Genomic DNA, 17,912 nt, shown 5'->3' on the forward strand with positions numbered 1-17,912 from the left:
CAATCTGACTGAGAGGTTTTTGTACGGCTCTGTATCACTGTGTGAACACTGGACCACTGTTGTAACTCTGACAGTAGTAATATCCTGCATCTTCAGCCTGGACTCCACTGATGGTCAGAGTGAAGTCACTATGAGATCCACTACCACTGAATCTAGATGGAGTCCCAGACTGAAGCGTTTTAGCATGGTAAATAAGGAGTTTATGAGTTCCTCCAGCTGTCTGTTGATACCAGGCAAGACGGGCATCAGAGTAACCTGCTCTATACACATTACTGCTGGTTTTACAGTTCAGAGAGACTGCTTTTCCTAGAAGAACAGTTTCCACTGTAGGAGTCTGAGACACAGTGTACTGACCTCTGGATTCTGAAAAAGAGACATTTAAGAACTCATTATATATGTGATAACATTTGACCATGTTGTCTAAATCTCTAATGTCTCATTTTCTCAATTTGAGGCAAAATGAAGATACAATATTTGAAGAAAGTCATTTTAGACCAACAAAGTATAAATCATACCTTGAATTAGGAACATCAATATCCACACACAGCTCATTATAAAAGTCATTGTTGAAATTCTATTGTCAGGACAGCTCTCAGTCATAAAGTGTTCAACTCACAGGGATATAAACACTCCCAGACCACTGAAGCGTGTGCCGCCAATGCAAATTGTCTTATACTGTATGTAAATAGTCTTCCTGGACAGTCAAATTTTATCAGTACATGTTGTGTGATGTGATGTAGAAACATGGTAACTATTTAATCACTGACATGGTTTCTGAGAGAACTCCTGAATTGGGAGTGATATATTGATTTTAGACATCTACAATTGAAGCATGTTGTTACTACTGTGTATTAGATCAGACAGTATCTTATTTCTGTCTCCCTCCAGGGGTCAGGATTAGTAACTGCAGTCTTAGTGTGGACTGTGTGATTGATCTGAAAGGGAGATCTCCAGAGCTCTGACGTCTCCAGTCTCCTGCTTCACCTGCTGCTCTCTGGAACTACCACAGTGGTGTGAGGGAGGATGTCTGGGTAATGTTTAGGGGCTTTATTGTATGTGTTTGAATCATGTTGATGAAATTCTAGCTATTCAAAGTGCAGGTCACTATATATTTTATATTTTACCTCTTGGTGATGTCATTCGGAAACATAATGCTAACTTTCACTGCTATGCGGACCATACACAGCTGTACATTTCGATGACACAAAGCAAAGCCCCAAAATTGCCCTCCCTGGAAACCTGTGTTTCTAATTTAAGAGGATGGCGGCAAATAGTTTTACTTTTAAACTCGGACAAAACAGAGATGCTAGTTCTAGGTACCAAGAAACAAAGAGATCTTCTGTTGGATCTGACAATTATTCTTGATGGTTGTACAGTCATCTCAAATAAAACTCTGAAGGACCTCGGCGTTACTCTGGACGCTGATCTCTCTTTTGACGAACATATCAAGACTGTTTCAAGGACAAGTTTTTTCCATCTACGTAACATTGCAAAAATCAAGAACTTTCTGTCCAAAAATGATGCAGAAAATCCATGCTTTTTCACTTCTAGATTAGAATACTGCAATGCTCTACTTTCTGGCTACCCGGATAAAGCACTAAACAAACTTCAGTTAGTGCTAAACACGGCTGCTAGAATCTTAACTAGAACCAAACAATGCTAGCCTCTACACTGGCTTCCTGTTAAGGCTAGGGGTAATTTCAAGGTTTTACTGCTAACCTACAAAGCATTGCATGGGCTTGCTCCTACCTATCTCTCCGATTTGGTCCTGCCTACATACCTAGAAGTACGCTACGGTCACAAGACTTATTGACACTCGAATTTCTAAGCAAACAGCTGGAGGCGGGGCTTTCTCCTATAGTACTCCATTTTATCCATGTGAGAGACGCAGACTCAGTTCTCGACCTTTATATCTTTATTGAAGACTCATCTCTTCAGTAGGTCCTATGATTGAGTGTAGTCTGGACAGGGAAGTGAAGGTGACGGAAAGACAACGGAGAGTTGAACCGCCCTTGCTGTCTCTCTCTGGCCGGTTCCCCTCTCTCCACTGGGATTCTCTGCCTCTAAACTTATTACGGGGGCTGAGTCACTGGCTTACTGGTGCTCTTCCATGAAGTCCCTAGCATGGGTGCGTCACTTGAATGGGTTTGAGTCACTGATGTGATCTTCCTGTCCGGTTTGGCGCCCCCCCTCGGGTTCGTGCCATGGGGAAGATCTTCGTGGGCTATACTCAGCATTGTCTCAAGATAGTAAGTTGGTGGTTTGAAGATATCCCTCTAGTGGTGTGGGGGCTGTGCTTTGTCAAAGTGGGTGGGGTTATATCCTGCCTGGTTGGGCCTGTCCGAGGGTATCGTCAGACAGGGCCATTGTGTCTCCAGACCTCTCCTGTCTCAGCCTCTAGTATTTATGCTGCAATAGTTTGTGTTGGGCGGCTAAGGTCAGTCTGTTATATCTTGAGTATTTCTCCGTTCTTATCCGGTGTCCTGTGTGAATGCTCCCTCTAATTTTCTCTCTCTCATTCTCCCTCCACTCCCGGAGGATCTGAGCCCTGGGTCCATGCCTCAGGATTACCTGGCCTGATAACTCTATCCTGTCCCCTGGTCGTGCTACTGCTCCAGTTTCAACTGTTCTGCCTGCGGCTATGGAACTCTGACCTGTTCACCGGACGTACTACCTTGCCCCAGACTTTCTGTTTTCGACTCTCTCTTTACCGCACCTGCTGTCTCTAACTCTGAATGCTCGGCTATGAAAAGCCAACTGACATTTACTCCTGAGGTGCTGACCTGCTGCACCCTCTACAACCACTGTGATTATTATTATTTGCCCCTGCTGGTCATTTATTAACGTTTGAACATCTCGGCCATGTTCTGTTATAATCTCCACCCGGCACAGCCAGAAGAGGACTGGCCACCCCTCAGAGCCTGGTTCCTCTCTAGGTTTCTTCCTAGGTTCCGGCATATCTAGGGAGTTATGCCCAGCCACCGTGCTTTTACATCTGCATTGCTTGCTGTTTGGGGTTTTAGGCTGTGTTTCTGTATAGTACTTTGTGACATTGGCTGATGTAAGAAGGGCTTTATAAATATATTTGATTGATTGATTGATTAATTAATTGATTGATTGATTGAGGTCAACTTTAGGGGTTTTGATCATTGCACATCATCTCTATTCAGATTGGTTGATGGTTTTCCTTGAGTTACTCAACAGAGTCATGTGATAGAAAAATGACATATTTACCTGGTTTGTTTGATATTAATAGTTAGCAATTAATTAATTAATTAATACTTAACAAAAAGGAGGATATTTCTGTCCTGTTTAATTCTGTGTTTGTGTAAAGAGATGGTTTCCACTCTAGCTTCCTGCAGTTAGTCTGGGCGTAGGGTCAAGGAAATGGGTTTTGCTAGATAGCTTGGGCTGACAATGGCTTGGTGATAATTACTTAAATCTGTCATTATATAGACAAGATGTGGTGTGTGTGACCCAAGATAGAGATAGCCTGGAAGAGTTTAGAACAATGCCTCATTGTCTCATCTTCCTGGCATCTGGGAAACTAAGCTGAGTTGGGGGTAAAACACCATCCTGTGTAGATAAACAAGATGGCTTATGGAAGTTGGACCCAGTCTGACTTAGCATTTTTAAGTCCTATATAAGGTCTCTTTTATCATTATCAGTTAGGCACTCGGACCAACAGTCAAGACTGTTGGGTCGACGGTTTCACTATTGCAATAATGAATCAATATTGAATTAAGATGATTGTTTGAAGAAATTACCAAGTCTCTCTCAGTACTGAATTTCCACAACATTTTTGATAACGAGGGGGATCTCTGCAACTTCACCTGTTGACCACTCCTGAAGATCTGGGTAAACTGTGCACAGGGGATCAGGAATTGGGGTCTAAGGGAAAAACCACACTCATTATTGAGCAGCTGGACCCTCCTATGATCTGAGAGGTGCGGGCATGAGTGAATACCAGAGCTCGGACATAGTACTGAGAGAGGTAGGCTTGGACAATCTATCAATACATGTATGAAATTATGAAGGAAAAAAATGTCAAAAAAATAAAAGCCTCTGTTGAGGGTACACTCAGAGCGAGGTCTTCCTTGAACTTCTTTGAGATAGGGGGCAGCATTTTCACTTTTGGATGAATAGCGTGCCCAGAGTAAACTGCCTCCTACTTAGACCCAGATGCTAATATATGCATGTTATTATTGGTATTGGATAGAAAACACTCTGAAGTTTCTAAAACTGTTTGAATGATGTCTGTGAGTATAACAGAACTCATATGGCAGGCAAAAACCTGAGAAAAAATCCAAACAGGAAGTAGGAAATCTGAGGTTTGTAGTTTTTGAACTCAGCCCTATCGAATTCACAGTGGGATATGGGTTATTTTGCACTTCCTAAGGCTTCCACTAGAAGTGGGAGCGAATGAGAGCTGTTTGACTAAGGGTTCTGGCAGCAGCCTCTTTCTCAGTCATGCGCAATCACATGAGAGGTATCTCTCGTTCCATTGCTTTTCTACAGACAATGGAATTCTCCGGTTGGAACATTATTGAACATTTATGATAAAAACATCCTAAAGATTGATTATATACTTATTTCTTTGACCTGTAATACAACCTGTAATACAACCTTTTGAACTTTTCGTCTGACTGGACCTGAACGCGCGTTTGGATTTGTTTACCTAACGCCCCAACAAAAGAAGCTATTTGTATTTTCATCAACATTTATAATGAGTATTTCTGTAAATTAATGTGGCTCTCAGCAATATCACTGCATGTTTTGGAACTACTGAACATAACACGCCAATGTAAAATAAGATTTTTGGATATAAATATGAACTTTACCAAACAAAACATACATGTATTGTGTAACATGAAGTCCTATGAGTGTCATCTGATGAAGATCATCAAAGGTTAGTGATTAATGTTATCTCTATTTGTGCTTTTTGTCACTCCTCTCTTTGGCTGGAAAAATGGCTGGGTTTTTCTGTGAGTTGGTGGTGACCTAACATAATCGTTTGTGGAGCTTTCGCTGTAAAGCATTTTTGAAATCAGACACTGTGGCTGGATTAACAAGAATTATATCTTTAAAATGGTGCCTAATACTTGTAATTTTGAGAAATTTGATTTATGATATTTCTGGTGATTTGTATTTGGCGCCCTGCAATTTCATTGGCTGTTGGCAAGGGCTTCCGCTAGTGGAACGGGGTTTTGATAGGGTGTTTTGATATTCCTGGTACTTAGAAAATATGAAGTAAGATTGGATTTTTGGGACCGTGTTACAAAGTTAGGTAGGAGACATGGGTACTCTGTAGGTAGTTTTGCCCGTTTGGATAGATGTAACTTAATCTCTCTTGGGTAGGGGGCAGTATTTTGACGTTTGGATGACAAACGTTCTCAAAGGAAACTGTATGTTACTCAGGCCCAGAAGCTAGGATATGCATATGCATGGTAGTATTGGATAGAAAACACTCTAAAGTTTTTAAAAACTGTTAAAATAATGTCTGTGAGTATAACAGAACTGATATGGCAGGCGAAAACCTGAGGAAAATCCATCCAGGAAGTGGGATTTTTTAATGTTGGGAGTTTTCAATTGAATGCCAATAGAGTATCTAAATGGTTAGGACCCAGAATGCAATTCCTATGGCTTCCACCAGATGTCAACAGTATTTAGACATTGTTTCAGGCTTGTTTTCTGAAAAATTAAGAAGAATGAGACCATTTTGTAAGTGGACTGTAGAATCAAGCAGAGCTGGTTTGCACGCGTGACCGATTGCGCACCCTTCGTTGTTTTTCCTTTTTAATGAAGCCACTATTGTCCGGTTGAAATATTGATTATTTAGACAATAGACAACCTGAGGATTAATTATAAACATCGTTTGACATGTTTCGACGAACTTTACCGGTACTATTAGGATGTATTCCGTCTGCATGTTTTGACCGCCTTTGAGCCAGTGGATTACTGAACAAAACGCGCCAACACAACAGAGTTTCATGGATATAAAGAGGGACTTTATTGAACAAAACTAACATTTATTGTGTAGCTGGGACTCTTGTGACTACAACCAGAAGAAGATCTTCAAAGGTAAGTGTCACGTCCTGACCTTTGTTCCTTTTTTATGTCTCTATTTTGGTTTTGTCAGGGCGTGAGTTGGGGTGGGCATTCTGTTTTGTTCTATGTTTTGTATTTCTGTGTTTGGCCTGGTATGGTTCCCAATCAGAGCAGCTGTCTATCGTTGTCTCTGATTGAGAACCATACTTAGGTAGCCTGTTTCCACCTGTGTTTGTGGGTAGTTGTTTTCTGTTTTGTGTATTGCACCTCGCAGAACTGTTCATTTGTTGTTTTTGTTCAAGTGTTCGTATTTATTAAACACATTATGAATACTTACCACGCTGCAACTTGGTCCTCTTCTCCTTCTCCCGACGACAATCGTTACAGTAAGTGATTCATTTTATCGATATTTCTGATTTTTGTAATTCCTTTACTTGGTTGTAAAATGTTTGTATGCTTTGTAAGCGGGGTGCTGTCCTCAGATAATCACATGGTATGCTTTCGCGGGAAAGTCTTTTTGAAATCTGACAAAGCGACTGGATTAACCTCTTACCTCTACCTGGGACGCTTGCGTCCCAACTAGAGCTCTGGAAATGCAAATGCGCTACGCTAAATGCTAATAGTATTAGTTAAAACTCAAAAGTTCATTAAAATACACATGCAGGGTATCAAATTAAAGCTACACTCGTTGTGAATCCAAGTCAGATTTTTAAAATGCTTTTCGGCGACAGCATGAGAAGCTATTATCTGATAGCATGCACCAATACACTACAACAGAAAAGCACAGCAGGGGACGTAAACAAAATAATTAGCATTTCGGCGTTACACAAACCGCACAATAAAATAGAAAACAGTCATTACCTTTCACCATCTTCTTTGTTGGCACTCCTAGATGTCCCATAACACTATTGGGTCTTTATTTCGATTAAATCGGGCCATATAAAGCCAAGATATCGTTATATGTAGACTGTGTGATAAACGAAAAAAACAGCGATTTCACAACGTAACGTCATTTTTTAAAATTCAAAAAGTAGACGATAAACTTTCACAAAACACTTCGAAATACGTTTGTAATGCTACTTTAGGTATTAGTAAACGTTAATAAGCGATAAAAATCATCCGTAGGCGATGTAGATATCATTAGCTGTCGTCTTGGAAAAAATTTCAGGAGAGAGCTCTTCCGGAATGATCTGGGCGGAGACCGGAGGTAAGCGGTGCCCCTCTTTCGGTTCAACCAAGAATCAAAGATGATTAAATTCACAAGATACTCGACAACATGGGGATGCTGTGGGAGTTGAATGCTCGGTCTTATCTAATTCGGCTCACTGTTAACAATTGCGGTAGTTTCGCAAGGATATTTATTTCCATTTTCTGTGATCAGGTTTTCCTGCGCTTTCCGATGTAACGCACGTTATGTAATAGCCACAGTCGTGATTTAACCAGTTTTAAAAAACGTCTGAGGGTTTCCTATACACACATTCTAACCATATGAACGTACTATATTCCTGGCATGAGTAGCAGGGCGCTGAAATGTTGCGCGATTTTTAACAAAATGTTCAAAAAAGTAGAGGGTCGACTGAAGAGGTTAACGAAGTTAATCTTTAAGCCGATGTATAACACTTGTATTTTTATGAAAGTTCATTATGACTATGGCGCTCCGCAATTTCCCCGGATGTTGGCCAGGTGGGACATTAGCATCCCACTTACCTCAGAGAGGATCATCTATACCATAGTAAACGCAGTAGCGATATCCCAGTGTGGATACAACGTCCGGTTTTGGGACCACTGATTAGGCAATATTTTGATAATGGTATGAGTTTCCCTGTTCATATAGACAAGGTTTTAAGTTAAACAACTGTTACGCGGAGTGGAACAGGGGAACCCAAGAGCAGACTCAGACGAGGAGACTGGGATGAAGTAACCAAGGTATTTATTGAAACACAGGGGGAAGATGGATTGCAGGCCAGGGGAAGCTCGGGTGGGTTGCAGGAAACCAGATGCGGAGGCTGAGGCTGGAACGAGAGGGATTGGGACAGGGTAAGCAGGTCCGGAAGGTAATCCAATGGAGTAGTAGAGTGGGGAATCGAGGACAGAGTAGCAGGATGACAAGACGTGGAACTGGAGGAACTGTAGCGGAGAGGAAAACAGCGTCAGGCAAGGAAACCTGTTGTGCCAGTTTAACAGGCTCTAACAGTAACAAACGGCTAGAAGCGTAGACTCACTGAGCAGAGATTACAATCTAGCAGAGTGGAAGTGGCAGGGCTGAGTATTTGTAGAGGTCTTGATTATGGAACAGGTTGCAGCTGGTGGGGATCTGCTCTGACTCCAGCACACCTGTCTCCGCCCATGCAATCACACACACCAAGAGGGAGAGAGTACTGGGGGAGTGGCGGCAGGTCAAGGAGACACAGGATGAGCAGTGAGGGTGTGGCAGGAGCAGACGTAACAACAACAGCGCTAACCGGTTTTTCATTTTGTCTGTCTCATTCCCCTCTGTGTCTTTTGTTTGTGTTTTATGTGAATGTGATACAAGAGTGTGTGAGGGTTGAAATAAGTGTTAATCTTACATTTGGATAATACGATATAGTTCTTTGCTAAATAAGAAGATTGACATTTGGATAATAAGGTTTGAAATGTAGCGTTATCTTGGGGTTCCGTTCAACATTACCCATCATAGAATACCACGGGTGGTATTGAGTGTGGGATGTTATTTTATAACAATAATGGCAAGTCTGTACTTTCTGGAAGTCTAATTGATTGTTGAGGATACATGTGGAGTATTATTCCAATCGGGTAGCGTCCGGCAAATTTGATAATTGATAAGATTTGAGATTTGATAAAGTAATACTGGGAATATAATGAGATGCAACTTAAACAACCCCTACGTAGACGTACGTAGGTTCAGAGCGGTCTCTTCATGGGTCATTTGTTAGAGATAAGGTTAAAACATTATATGACTGTCTACAGGATCTGGGAGATTGGCATATATTAAAACCGCGAGGAGAGAGTGGTGGAAATAAATTCATAGAAATAAAATATAGCAAAGCCATAAAGACACTAATAGAAATCAAATCAAATGTATTTGTCACAAATGTATTGGTATTAAACATATAGAGTAATATTGTTAGGGTAGACTACATGTAAACATTTAATTTTTCTAGTAAGGAGGGAATAATCATGATTTGGTATCTTATTTTCTTAACCTTACGATGGGTGACAGTGAAGAAGACATTGATAAGGAGAATTGATGTAAACTTAATGAGTGTTGACAGTATGTGAATGGTAATATGTTATTAGTAGGATTTTTGTTGTTGTTGAGAGCACTCAACCTTTAGTATACAAGGTACAAGGTTAAATGATGAGTATAGGGATTGAACCTTGAGATTGTATAAAAGATTTAGTTGTGGTTTGTCACGTTCATTATAAGGGTAGGACCAAGGCGCAGCTTGGTATGTGTACATTATTTTTTATTTAAAGAATGAACACTGAACAAACTAACAAAATAACAAAACCCTCGGTGGCGGCTCCGGCTCTGGCTCTGGACGCAGTTCTATTTTTCTTTCATCAGACCAGAGGACATTTCTCCAAAAAGTATGATCTTTGTCCCATTGTGCAGTTGCAAACCGTAGTCTGGCTTTTTTATGGCGTTTTTTTTGGAGCAGTCTTCTCCAAAATCTCTTCTTTTCAGGTTATGTCGATATAGGACTCGTTTTACTGTATATATAGATACTTTCGTACCTGTTTCCTCCAGCATATTCACAAGGTCCTTTTCTGTTGTTCTGGGATTGATATGCACTTTTCGCACCAAAGAGCGCTCATCTCTAGGAGACAGAACACGTCTCCTTCCTGAGCGGTTTGACGGCTGCGTGGTCCCATGGTGTTTATCCTTGCATACTATTGTTTGTACATGAACGTGGAACCTTCAGGCGTTTGGAAATTGCTCCCAAAGATGAACCAGACTTGTGGAGGTCTACAATTTTTTCTGAGGTTTTGGCTGATTTCTTTTGATTTTCCCATGATGTCAAGCAAAAAGGCACTGAGTTTGGCAGAAGGCCTTGAAATACATCCACAGGTGCACCTCCAATTGACTCAAATCATGTCAATTAGCCTATCATATTCTTTTAAAGCTATGACATCGTTTTCTAGAATTTTCCAAGCTGTTTAATGTCACAGTCAACTTAGTGTATGTAAACTTCTGACCCACTGGAATTGTGACACAGTGAATTATAAGTTAAATAATCTGTCTGTAAACAATTGTTGGAAAAATTACTTGTGTCATGCACAAAGTAGATGTCATAACCGACTTGCCAAACTATAGTTTGTTAACAAGAAATGTGTGGAGTGGTTCAAAAACGAGTTTTAATGACTCCAACCTAAGTGTATGTAAACTTCCGACTTCAACTGTAAATTTACTCTCATGTTTTCAAACAGAATTAAAAGGGCATCTGATCCAACAAATACTCTGCAATAATTTCTACAACTGCTAATTTGATAATAAACTTTGAAGGTTTGCTCTCAGAAATCACACTGCTAAACCGTTACTTTCCATGACATACTGGATATATTTATCATGTTTAATTCCAAATATGATTTTATTAAATGAGATGTTTTAGCAATGGTTTTCTTCAAAGTGTAGTCTACACTTCATTATATTTACCCTGGTCTTCTCTACCTCCAACACTCTGGGAACAGAGTGAACATCTGGTGACAGTGTTGCTCTATTCTGGGACAAGCAGAACCACCCAGCCCTGTCTATGTAAATCTCAATTTCACTCCCACAGCTACCAGTCTAGAAGTTGAACAGTTTCACTGCCTGAAATACCCTGGACTAGGCCAGATGTGAGGTAGTGACTGGTTTGAACCTTTATGGTGGATTCAGTGAAGGAGACATAACACATATACCATCATATAAATAATGACAGATGACATTTCTATTATACTTTATGTAGATAGTGTAGGTCTCTACACGAATGTGTCAAATGTTTGATCCCAGCATCATGTCTCCTTCACAGATGTAACAGTCAGTAACCTGCTCATCAAAATAGTTCATATAATGCTAGATGATGAATATCTGGTTGTGAGGTTCATATGGGGATTGTATCTAGGGAGGCTGATGCTGATGTAACATCACCTTCTTTTTCTTTACTTCATCTTATTTTACATGTTGGACTGGTATTGTGGGTATTTCAGAACTTCAAATAACTTTTGTAGGTGCACTACAATGATGATGATGATGGGGAACGTGTGATCTTAGTGATGCTTTCTAAAAATATTCAAAGCTGACTTCATTCTCCTAGTGTTCCATGTCACTGTCTCTTCCCCCTGAGCATCTGCAGTAGGTCCCAGCTGTAAATGTGGTTGAATCTTTGTTTGAAATTCACTACCGGCCAGAGCGATCTTACAGAGACCGAGGGTTTTTATTCTGAAATGATGTGAGACATTACTATTGTTGCACAGAGTCCGTTCAACGTATTATGTCACATGTAAAGGCAATGTTTACATATGAACTACAGCAACATGGGAGGAATACTAATGCAATCCAGACACACGGTTGTTATCGCTTAAGGAGTGATTTAACACGAGCGGGGATAAGTTTACATTACAGTCACCGTCACCTGATATATTTAGCTCAGTGTATTTTAGTTCCGTGAGTGTTCCATGTCACTGTCTCTTCCTCCTCAGCACCTGCAGTCATAGCCGACTAGTGCAGTTACTGTGCAATCTGACTAAGGGAGGTTTTTGTACGGCTCTGTGTGTCACTGTGTGAACACATCACCACTGTGGTACCACTGTGGTAACTCTGACAGGGATTGTATCTAGGGGGGCTGATGCTGATGTCACATCACCTTCTTTTTCTTTACTTCTCTACATCTTATTTTACATGTTGGACTGGTATTGTGGGTTTTTCAGAACTTCAAATAACTTTTGGAGGTCCAGCACAATGATGATGATGATGATGATGGGCAACATAAGATCTGAATGATGCGTTCTAAACATATTCAAAGTTGACTTCACAAACCAGTGTTCCATGTCACTGTCTCTAGTATGAGAGTACCTCAGGTTGTTTAAGTGGGTTATAAATCATGTTATATGATCTGAGTAAATATGGTTCAATCTTAGCTTGAAACCCGTTACCCAATAGAGGGACATAACAGAGACGGGGATATTTATTCTGAACTCATGGGAGACATTATTATTTCACATAGATAGAGTCCATTCAACTTATTGTCTGAAATGTTAATAAAAGGTTTGTTAGCCACAGCAAAAGGGAAGGCATATTTATGTAGTCTGGACCTACGGGTGTTGTCAGTTCAGGAATGATTTAACATGAAGGTGGATAAGTTTACATTATAGTCGGCATCACTGATATATTTATCTCAGTGTATTTTAGTTCAGTCAGTGTTCCATGTCTCTGTCTCTTCCCCCTCAGCACCTGCAGTAGGTCCCAACTGTAGCAGTACAGTCACTGTGCAGTCTGACTGAGGGAGGTTTTTGTACGGCTCTGTATCACTGTGTGAACACATATTTACTATTGGGGATGTGTAAACTCTGACAGTAGTAATCTCCTGCATCTTCAGCCTGGACTCCACTGATGGTCAGAGTGAAGTCACTATGAGACCCACTGCCACTGAATCTAGATGGAGTCCCAGACTCAAGTTCTTCAGCATAATAAATAAGGAGTTTAGGAGCTCCTCCAGGTTTCTGTTGGTACCAGGCCATACAGGTGTGATCCCCAGAACAAGCATCTGCTACATCTGCACTGGTTTTACAGTTTATAATAACTGTCTGTTCTGGGAGAACAGTTTTCACTGCAGGAGTCTGAGTCACAGTGACCTGTCCTCTGGATTCTGAAACAGAGACATTCAATAACTTTTAATTGATCTGTGTTTGTTTTGTCTCATTTTAGGCAGACGTATTATTCAGTTCACATATTTCAATGAAATATTACATATTTATATTACATATTACTTGTAAGGAAGTCATTTTAGGAGCAATAAATTGTAAAATCTTACTCTGAATTAAGAAAACCAATATCCACAAAAAGCTCACGATAAAAGTCATAGTTGTAGTTCTGTTGTCATGAAGAACAGCTCTCAGTCATGAAGTGTTCACCTCACAGGGATATAAATGCTCTTAGAGCAGTGGAGCAGATGCATTATGCAAATGAATGTTTCAAATCTATTTCAGTTTCCAAGTAGGCTCCCATCAGAATATATTTTGTCCTGGTTGAGCTTTCTTTTATAATAATTAGGTGGGTGATTAAATGTGTCCTATTTCACACATGTACACGTGTGTTTTATGCCCATGTGTGAATTGTAAACGTTTTTTTTTTTCATTTCCCAACTCCCCTTGAGTCATCCTTGTAGAGTAGGGTCAAGAACAGGGTCTGCCGGGCCTTGCTCAAAGGTACATCAACATATTTCTCACCTTGTCGACCCGGATATTTGAAATCATGACCTTTCATTTACTAGCACAACACTCTAACCGCTAGCTACCTGCTGCCCCTTTTATAACATCAAACAGCAACTGTTTACTCAGATAACTAATATATGGTACCTTTTATGTCACACCAGCTTCATATTGTTATTCTGATGATGATCAGATATAATGAACTGTCTGTTCGCTCATGCTTGGTCTCTCATGTAAGTTCCTCTAATCAGTTAGTGAACACTTCTCTAAACTAAAGCTGGTAGGATTCCTCTGGTAGTGTTGTCTGTCCTCTGTGACTTTACCTCCACTGTTAAATGTGAGATCAACATGTTTAATAAAGGAATATACAACATGGATCACTATCACTACTGCTGCTGCTGTTGTCTTTCATATGGACAATATGGAGGAATACTAGCAACACTGATCTAATGCTGGACTGTATCTACAGACTAGGAGAACCTGATACACAGAGGAAGGAACAAATACTCATATCTGGATTTAAGATACAATTCATATTTATATTACCCAGAAACAGCTAATATGAAGTGTTTGTTCTACCTGGAAGATGTTAAAGTGTATCTGTGTTGATTATGATTCTGTATAAGTGATCTTCACTGTAACAGCTGCAGCATCACAACACACAGAGGTTTTTGTACCAGCAGTAATAGTGATTGTATCACTGTGGTGGACTTTTGGTAGCGGCACCAGACTTGATGTTGGAAGTAAGTAACACGCTCTTTGATATTTCTTTCTGATTATTTTGGGGGGTATTTTACTCTGTGAAACTCTGTCTCCATGAAAATATTGTGATTCTACATACTTTACTTTCTAAAAAAATAACTTTTTATATTTCTTTTGACTAACAACCAACATGTTCAAATGTAGGTGTTTAGTTAAATGTGTGATTTGATGAATTTCAGAGGATAGTTCCAGTATGATAACTATTTAATAATATGGAATATAGCTGTTGCATTGTGTATTACTGTTTGTGTGTGATTTAAAAAAAAATCTTTATCTCAAATATTTTGGTTAAATGTAGCTTTTGACTGAGCCTTCTTTCAAGTAAATATTTATTAAATCAAAAAGATAATTTGTAGGTTTATTTGTATGTCTGATTCATATAATTGCAGTATATCATTCCTAATTCTGGTATAATAACTAATAGTACTGTATATAGTTTTCATCATTGTTGCATTGTGTTCATGGTAGACTTCACTGATAGGGAGAAGACAAAGGGTCTCAGTTATGGTTGTAACTGATTTCATAATCTAACATGGATGATATGTTATGAAAATACTATGAATATGACTAGGCTATTCTGATCAGATCCAATACTAAACAATATCTGTATGACATGTATATCTGACACCGTATGACTAGTAACTATAGTTAACCAATTTATACTTGTTTGGTTCATAAATCTGCTTTGTATCATATTACTTTAGTGTTTTCTCCACATCTTCTAATCAATCTGACTCCTACATTCATATTTAGAGGGCATTTCTATTTTACTTTATTTTGTTGTGTCCTTTGCTGAAGATAATATCTTACTGTAGCTGTACTTGATGTAGTTACTTAGTTGATGTGTTCTGTTTGATCCAGGTAACAGTGCCCCCACCCTCACCGTCCTGCCCCCCTCTAGTGAGGAGCTGTCCAGTACAACAACAGCCACACTGACGTGTCTGGCCAACAAGGGCTTCCCCTCAGACTGGACCATAAGATGGAAAGTGGACGGGACCAACAGGAACCAGGAGGCCAATCCCGGGGTCCTGGAGAAGGATGGTCTGTACAGCTGGAGCAGCACCCTGACTCTCACTGCCCAGGAGTGGACCAAGGCAGGAGAGGTGACCTGTGAAGCCCAGCAGAAATCCCAGAATCCAGTGACCAAGACCTTGAGGAAGGCTGACTGTTCTGGATAGGACCCCTCAGACACACACCCCTGTTCAGAGAGGTTGCTGGTTCCTCTGCTTTGACTCTGTTCTGAGATCAGATTTTCTCTGCCTTATTGATCACTGACATGTAGACTAACAGAGGGCTTTGCTTGAGTTCATGTGTCAAACCTCTCTGTAGACTGAGGTTGAATCAGTGTTAGATTTGATGTGTTCTGTTTTATTACTACTAGATACTGTAGGAATGTTTGCTTTGATGCTTTAATGAATAGATGAAAATAAAGATTTCCTTTGGAACACATATTTCTGTTGTCTCTTTTAATAATTAGACTGCAGTCTTAAATGTTGTTGAATGGTGTAGACATACAGTATATCAAAAAAGCCTGGTTCACAGTTTCAGACCTAAATGTCATTGCTTAGTTATGTATGTTCTCACAAACCACATCTTCAACCAGCAAATCAAATCAAATGTTACTAGTCACATGTGCTGAATACATCAGATGTAGACCTTACTGAGAAATGCTTACTTACGAGCCCCTAACCAACAACACAGTTAGAAAAAAAATATGGATAAGAAGAAGAGATTAAAGTGACAAGTAATTAATGAGCAGCAGTAAAATAACAGTAGCAAGACAATACTGATACAAAGTCAATGTGCGGGGCCACCAGTTAGTTGAGGTAGTATGTACATGTAGGTAGTGTTATTAAAGTGACTATGCATAGATGACAACAGAGAGTAGAAGTGGTGTAAAGAGGGGAGGGGGGGCAATGCAAATAGTCTGGGTAGCCATTTGATTAGATGTTCAGGAGTCTTATGGCATGGGGAAGGAAGCTGATTAGAAGCCTCTTTGAACTAGACATGGCGCTCTGGTACCGCTTGCCATGCGGGAGCAGAGAGAACAGTCTATGACTAGGGTGGCTGGAGTCTTTGACCATTTTTAGGGCCTTCCTCTGACACCGCCTGGTATAGAGGTCCTGGATGGCATGAAGCTTGCCCCAGTGATGTACTGGGCCGTTCGCACTACCATCTATAGTGCCTTGCGGTTGGAGGCCGAGCAGTTGCCATACCAGTCAGTGAAGCAACCAGCTCTCGATGGTTCAGTTGTAGAACATTTTGAGGATCTGAGGACCCATACTAAATCTTTTCAGTCTCCTGAAGAGAAATAGGTTTTGTCGGGCCCTCTTCACGACTGTCTTGGTGTGCTTGGACTATGTTAGTTTGTTGATGGGGACACCAAGGAACTTGAAGCTCTCAACCTGCTCCACTGCAGCCCCGTTGATGAGAATGGGGGCGTGCTCGGTCCTCTTTTTCCTGTAGTCCACAATCATCTCCTTTGTCTTGATCACATTGAGGGAGAGGTTGTTGCTGGCAACACATGGCCAGGTCTCTGACCTCCTCCCTATAGGCTGTCTCGTCGTTGTCGGTGATCAAGCCTACCACTGTTGTGTCATCGACAAACTTAATTTATGGTGTTGGAGTCATGCTTGGCCATGCAATCATGGGTGAACAGGGAGTACAGGAGGGGTTTTAGCACGCACCCCTGAAGGGCCCCCGTGTTGAGGATCAGCGTGGCAGACGTGTTGAAACCTACCCTTACCACCTGGGGCTGCCCGTCAGGAAGTCCAGGATCCAGTTGCAAAGGGAGGTGTTTAGTCCCAGGGTCCTTACATTATTGATGAGCTTTGAGGATACTATGGTGTTGAAATCTTAGCTGTAGTCAACGAATAGCATTCTCACATAGGTGTTCCTTTTGTCCAGGTGGGAAAGGGCAGTGTGGAGTGCAATAGAGATTGCATCATCTGTGGATCTGTTGGGGCAGTATGCAAATTGGAGTGGGTCTAGAATTGCTGGGATGATGGTGGAGATGTGAGCCATGACCAGCCTTTCAAAGCACTTCATGTCTACAGGTAGTAATTTAGGCAGGTTACTTTAGTATTCTTGGGCACAGGCACTATGGTGGTCTGCTTGAAATGTGTTGGTATTACAGACTCGGACAGGGAGAGATTGAAAATGTAATTGAAGACACTTGCCAGTTGATCAGCCCATGCTCGGAGTACACATTCTTGTAATCCGTCTGGCCCTGCGGCCTTGCGAATGTTGACCTGTTTAAAGGTCTTGCTCACATTGGCTGCGGAGAGCGTGATCACTCCGTCTTCCATGACAGTTGGTGCTCTCATGCATGTTTAAATGTTATTTGCCTCGAAGCTAGCATTGAAGTAGTTTAGCTCGTCTGATAGGCTCGTGTCACTGTGCAGCTCTTGGCTGTGCTTCCCTTTCTAGTCTGTAATGGTTTGCAAGACCTGCCACATCCAACTAGCGTCAAAGCTGGTGTAGTGTGATTCGATCTTAATCCTGTATTGATGCTTTGCCTGTTTGACGATTCGTTGGAGGGCATAGTGGGATTTATTATAAGCTTCCGGGTTAGAGGCCCACTCCTTGAAAGCGGCAGCTCTAGCCTTTAGCTTAGTGCGGATGCTGCCTGTAATCCATGGCTTCTGGTTGGGGTATGTACATACGGTCACTGTGGGGACAAAATCATCAAT

The 17,912-nt window shown here is 40.9% G+C and overlaps 1 long non-coding RNA gene and 1 gene segment (V, D, J or C); one reads left to right on the top strand and one right to left on the bottom strand.

The window, feature by feature from the left end:
• Nucleotides 1-7,961: 7,961 nt before the first annotated feature.
• Nucleotides 7,962-12,557, bottom strand: LOC135563985 (uncharacterized). The gene is made up of 2 exons (XR_010460753.1): nucleotides 8,271-12,557; nucleotides 7,962-8,175 (listed from the first exon to the last, which is right to left on the bottom strand). It is a non-coding gene; the product is annotated as an uncharacterized LOC135563985 (long non-coding RNA).
• A 1,118-nt stretch (nucleotides 12,558-13,675) lies between these two features.
• On the top strand, nucleotides 13,676-15,669 carry LOC115106136 (Ig kappa-b4 chain C region-like). The segment is given in 3 exon segments: nucleotides 13,676-13,691; nucleotides 14,085-14,201; nucleotides 15,082-15,669. Coding segments are annotated over 3 exon segments (450 nt in total).
• The last annotated feature ends 2,243 nt before the right edge of the window (nucleotides 15,670-17,912 follow it).

The sequence above is a fragment of the Oncorhynchus nerka genome, linkage group LG23 (genome assembly GCF_034236695.1).
Source record: "Oncorhynchus nerka isolate Pitt River linkage group LG23, Oner_Uvic_2.0, whole genome shotgun sequence".
Classification (NCBI taxonomy): Eukaryota; Metazoa; Chordata; class Actinopteri; order Salmoniformes; family Salmonidae; genus Oncorhynchus; species Oncorhynchus nerka.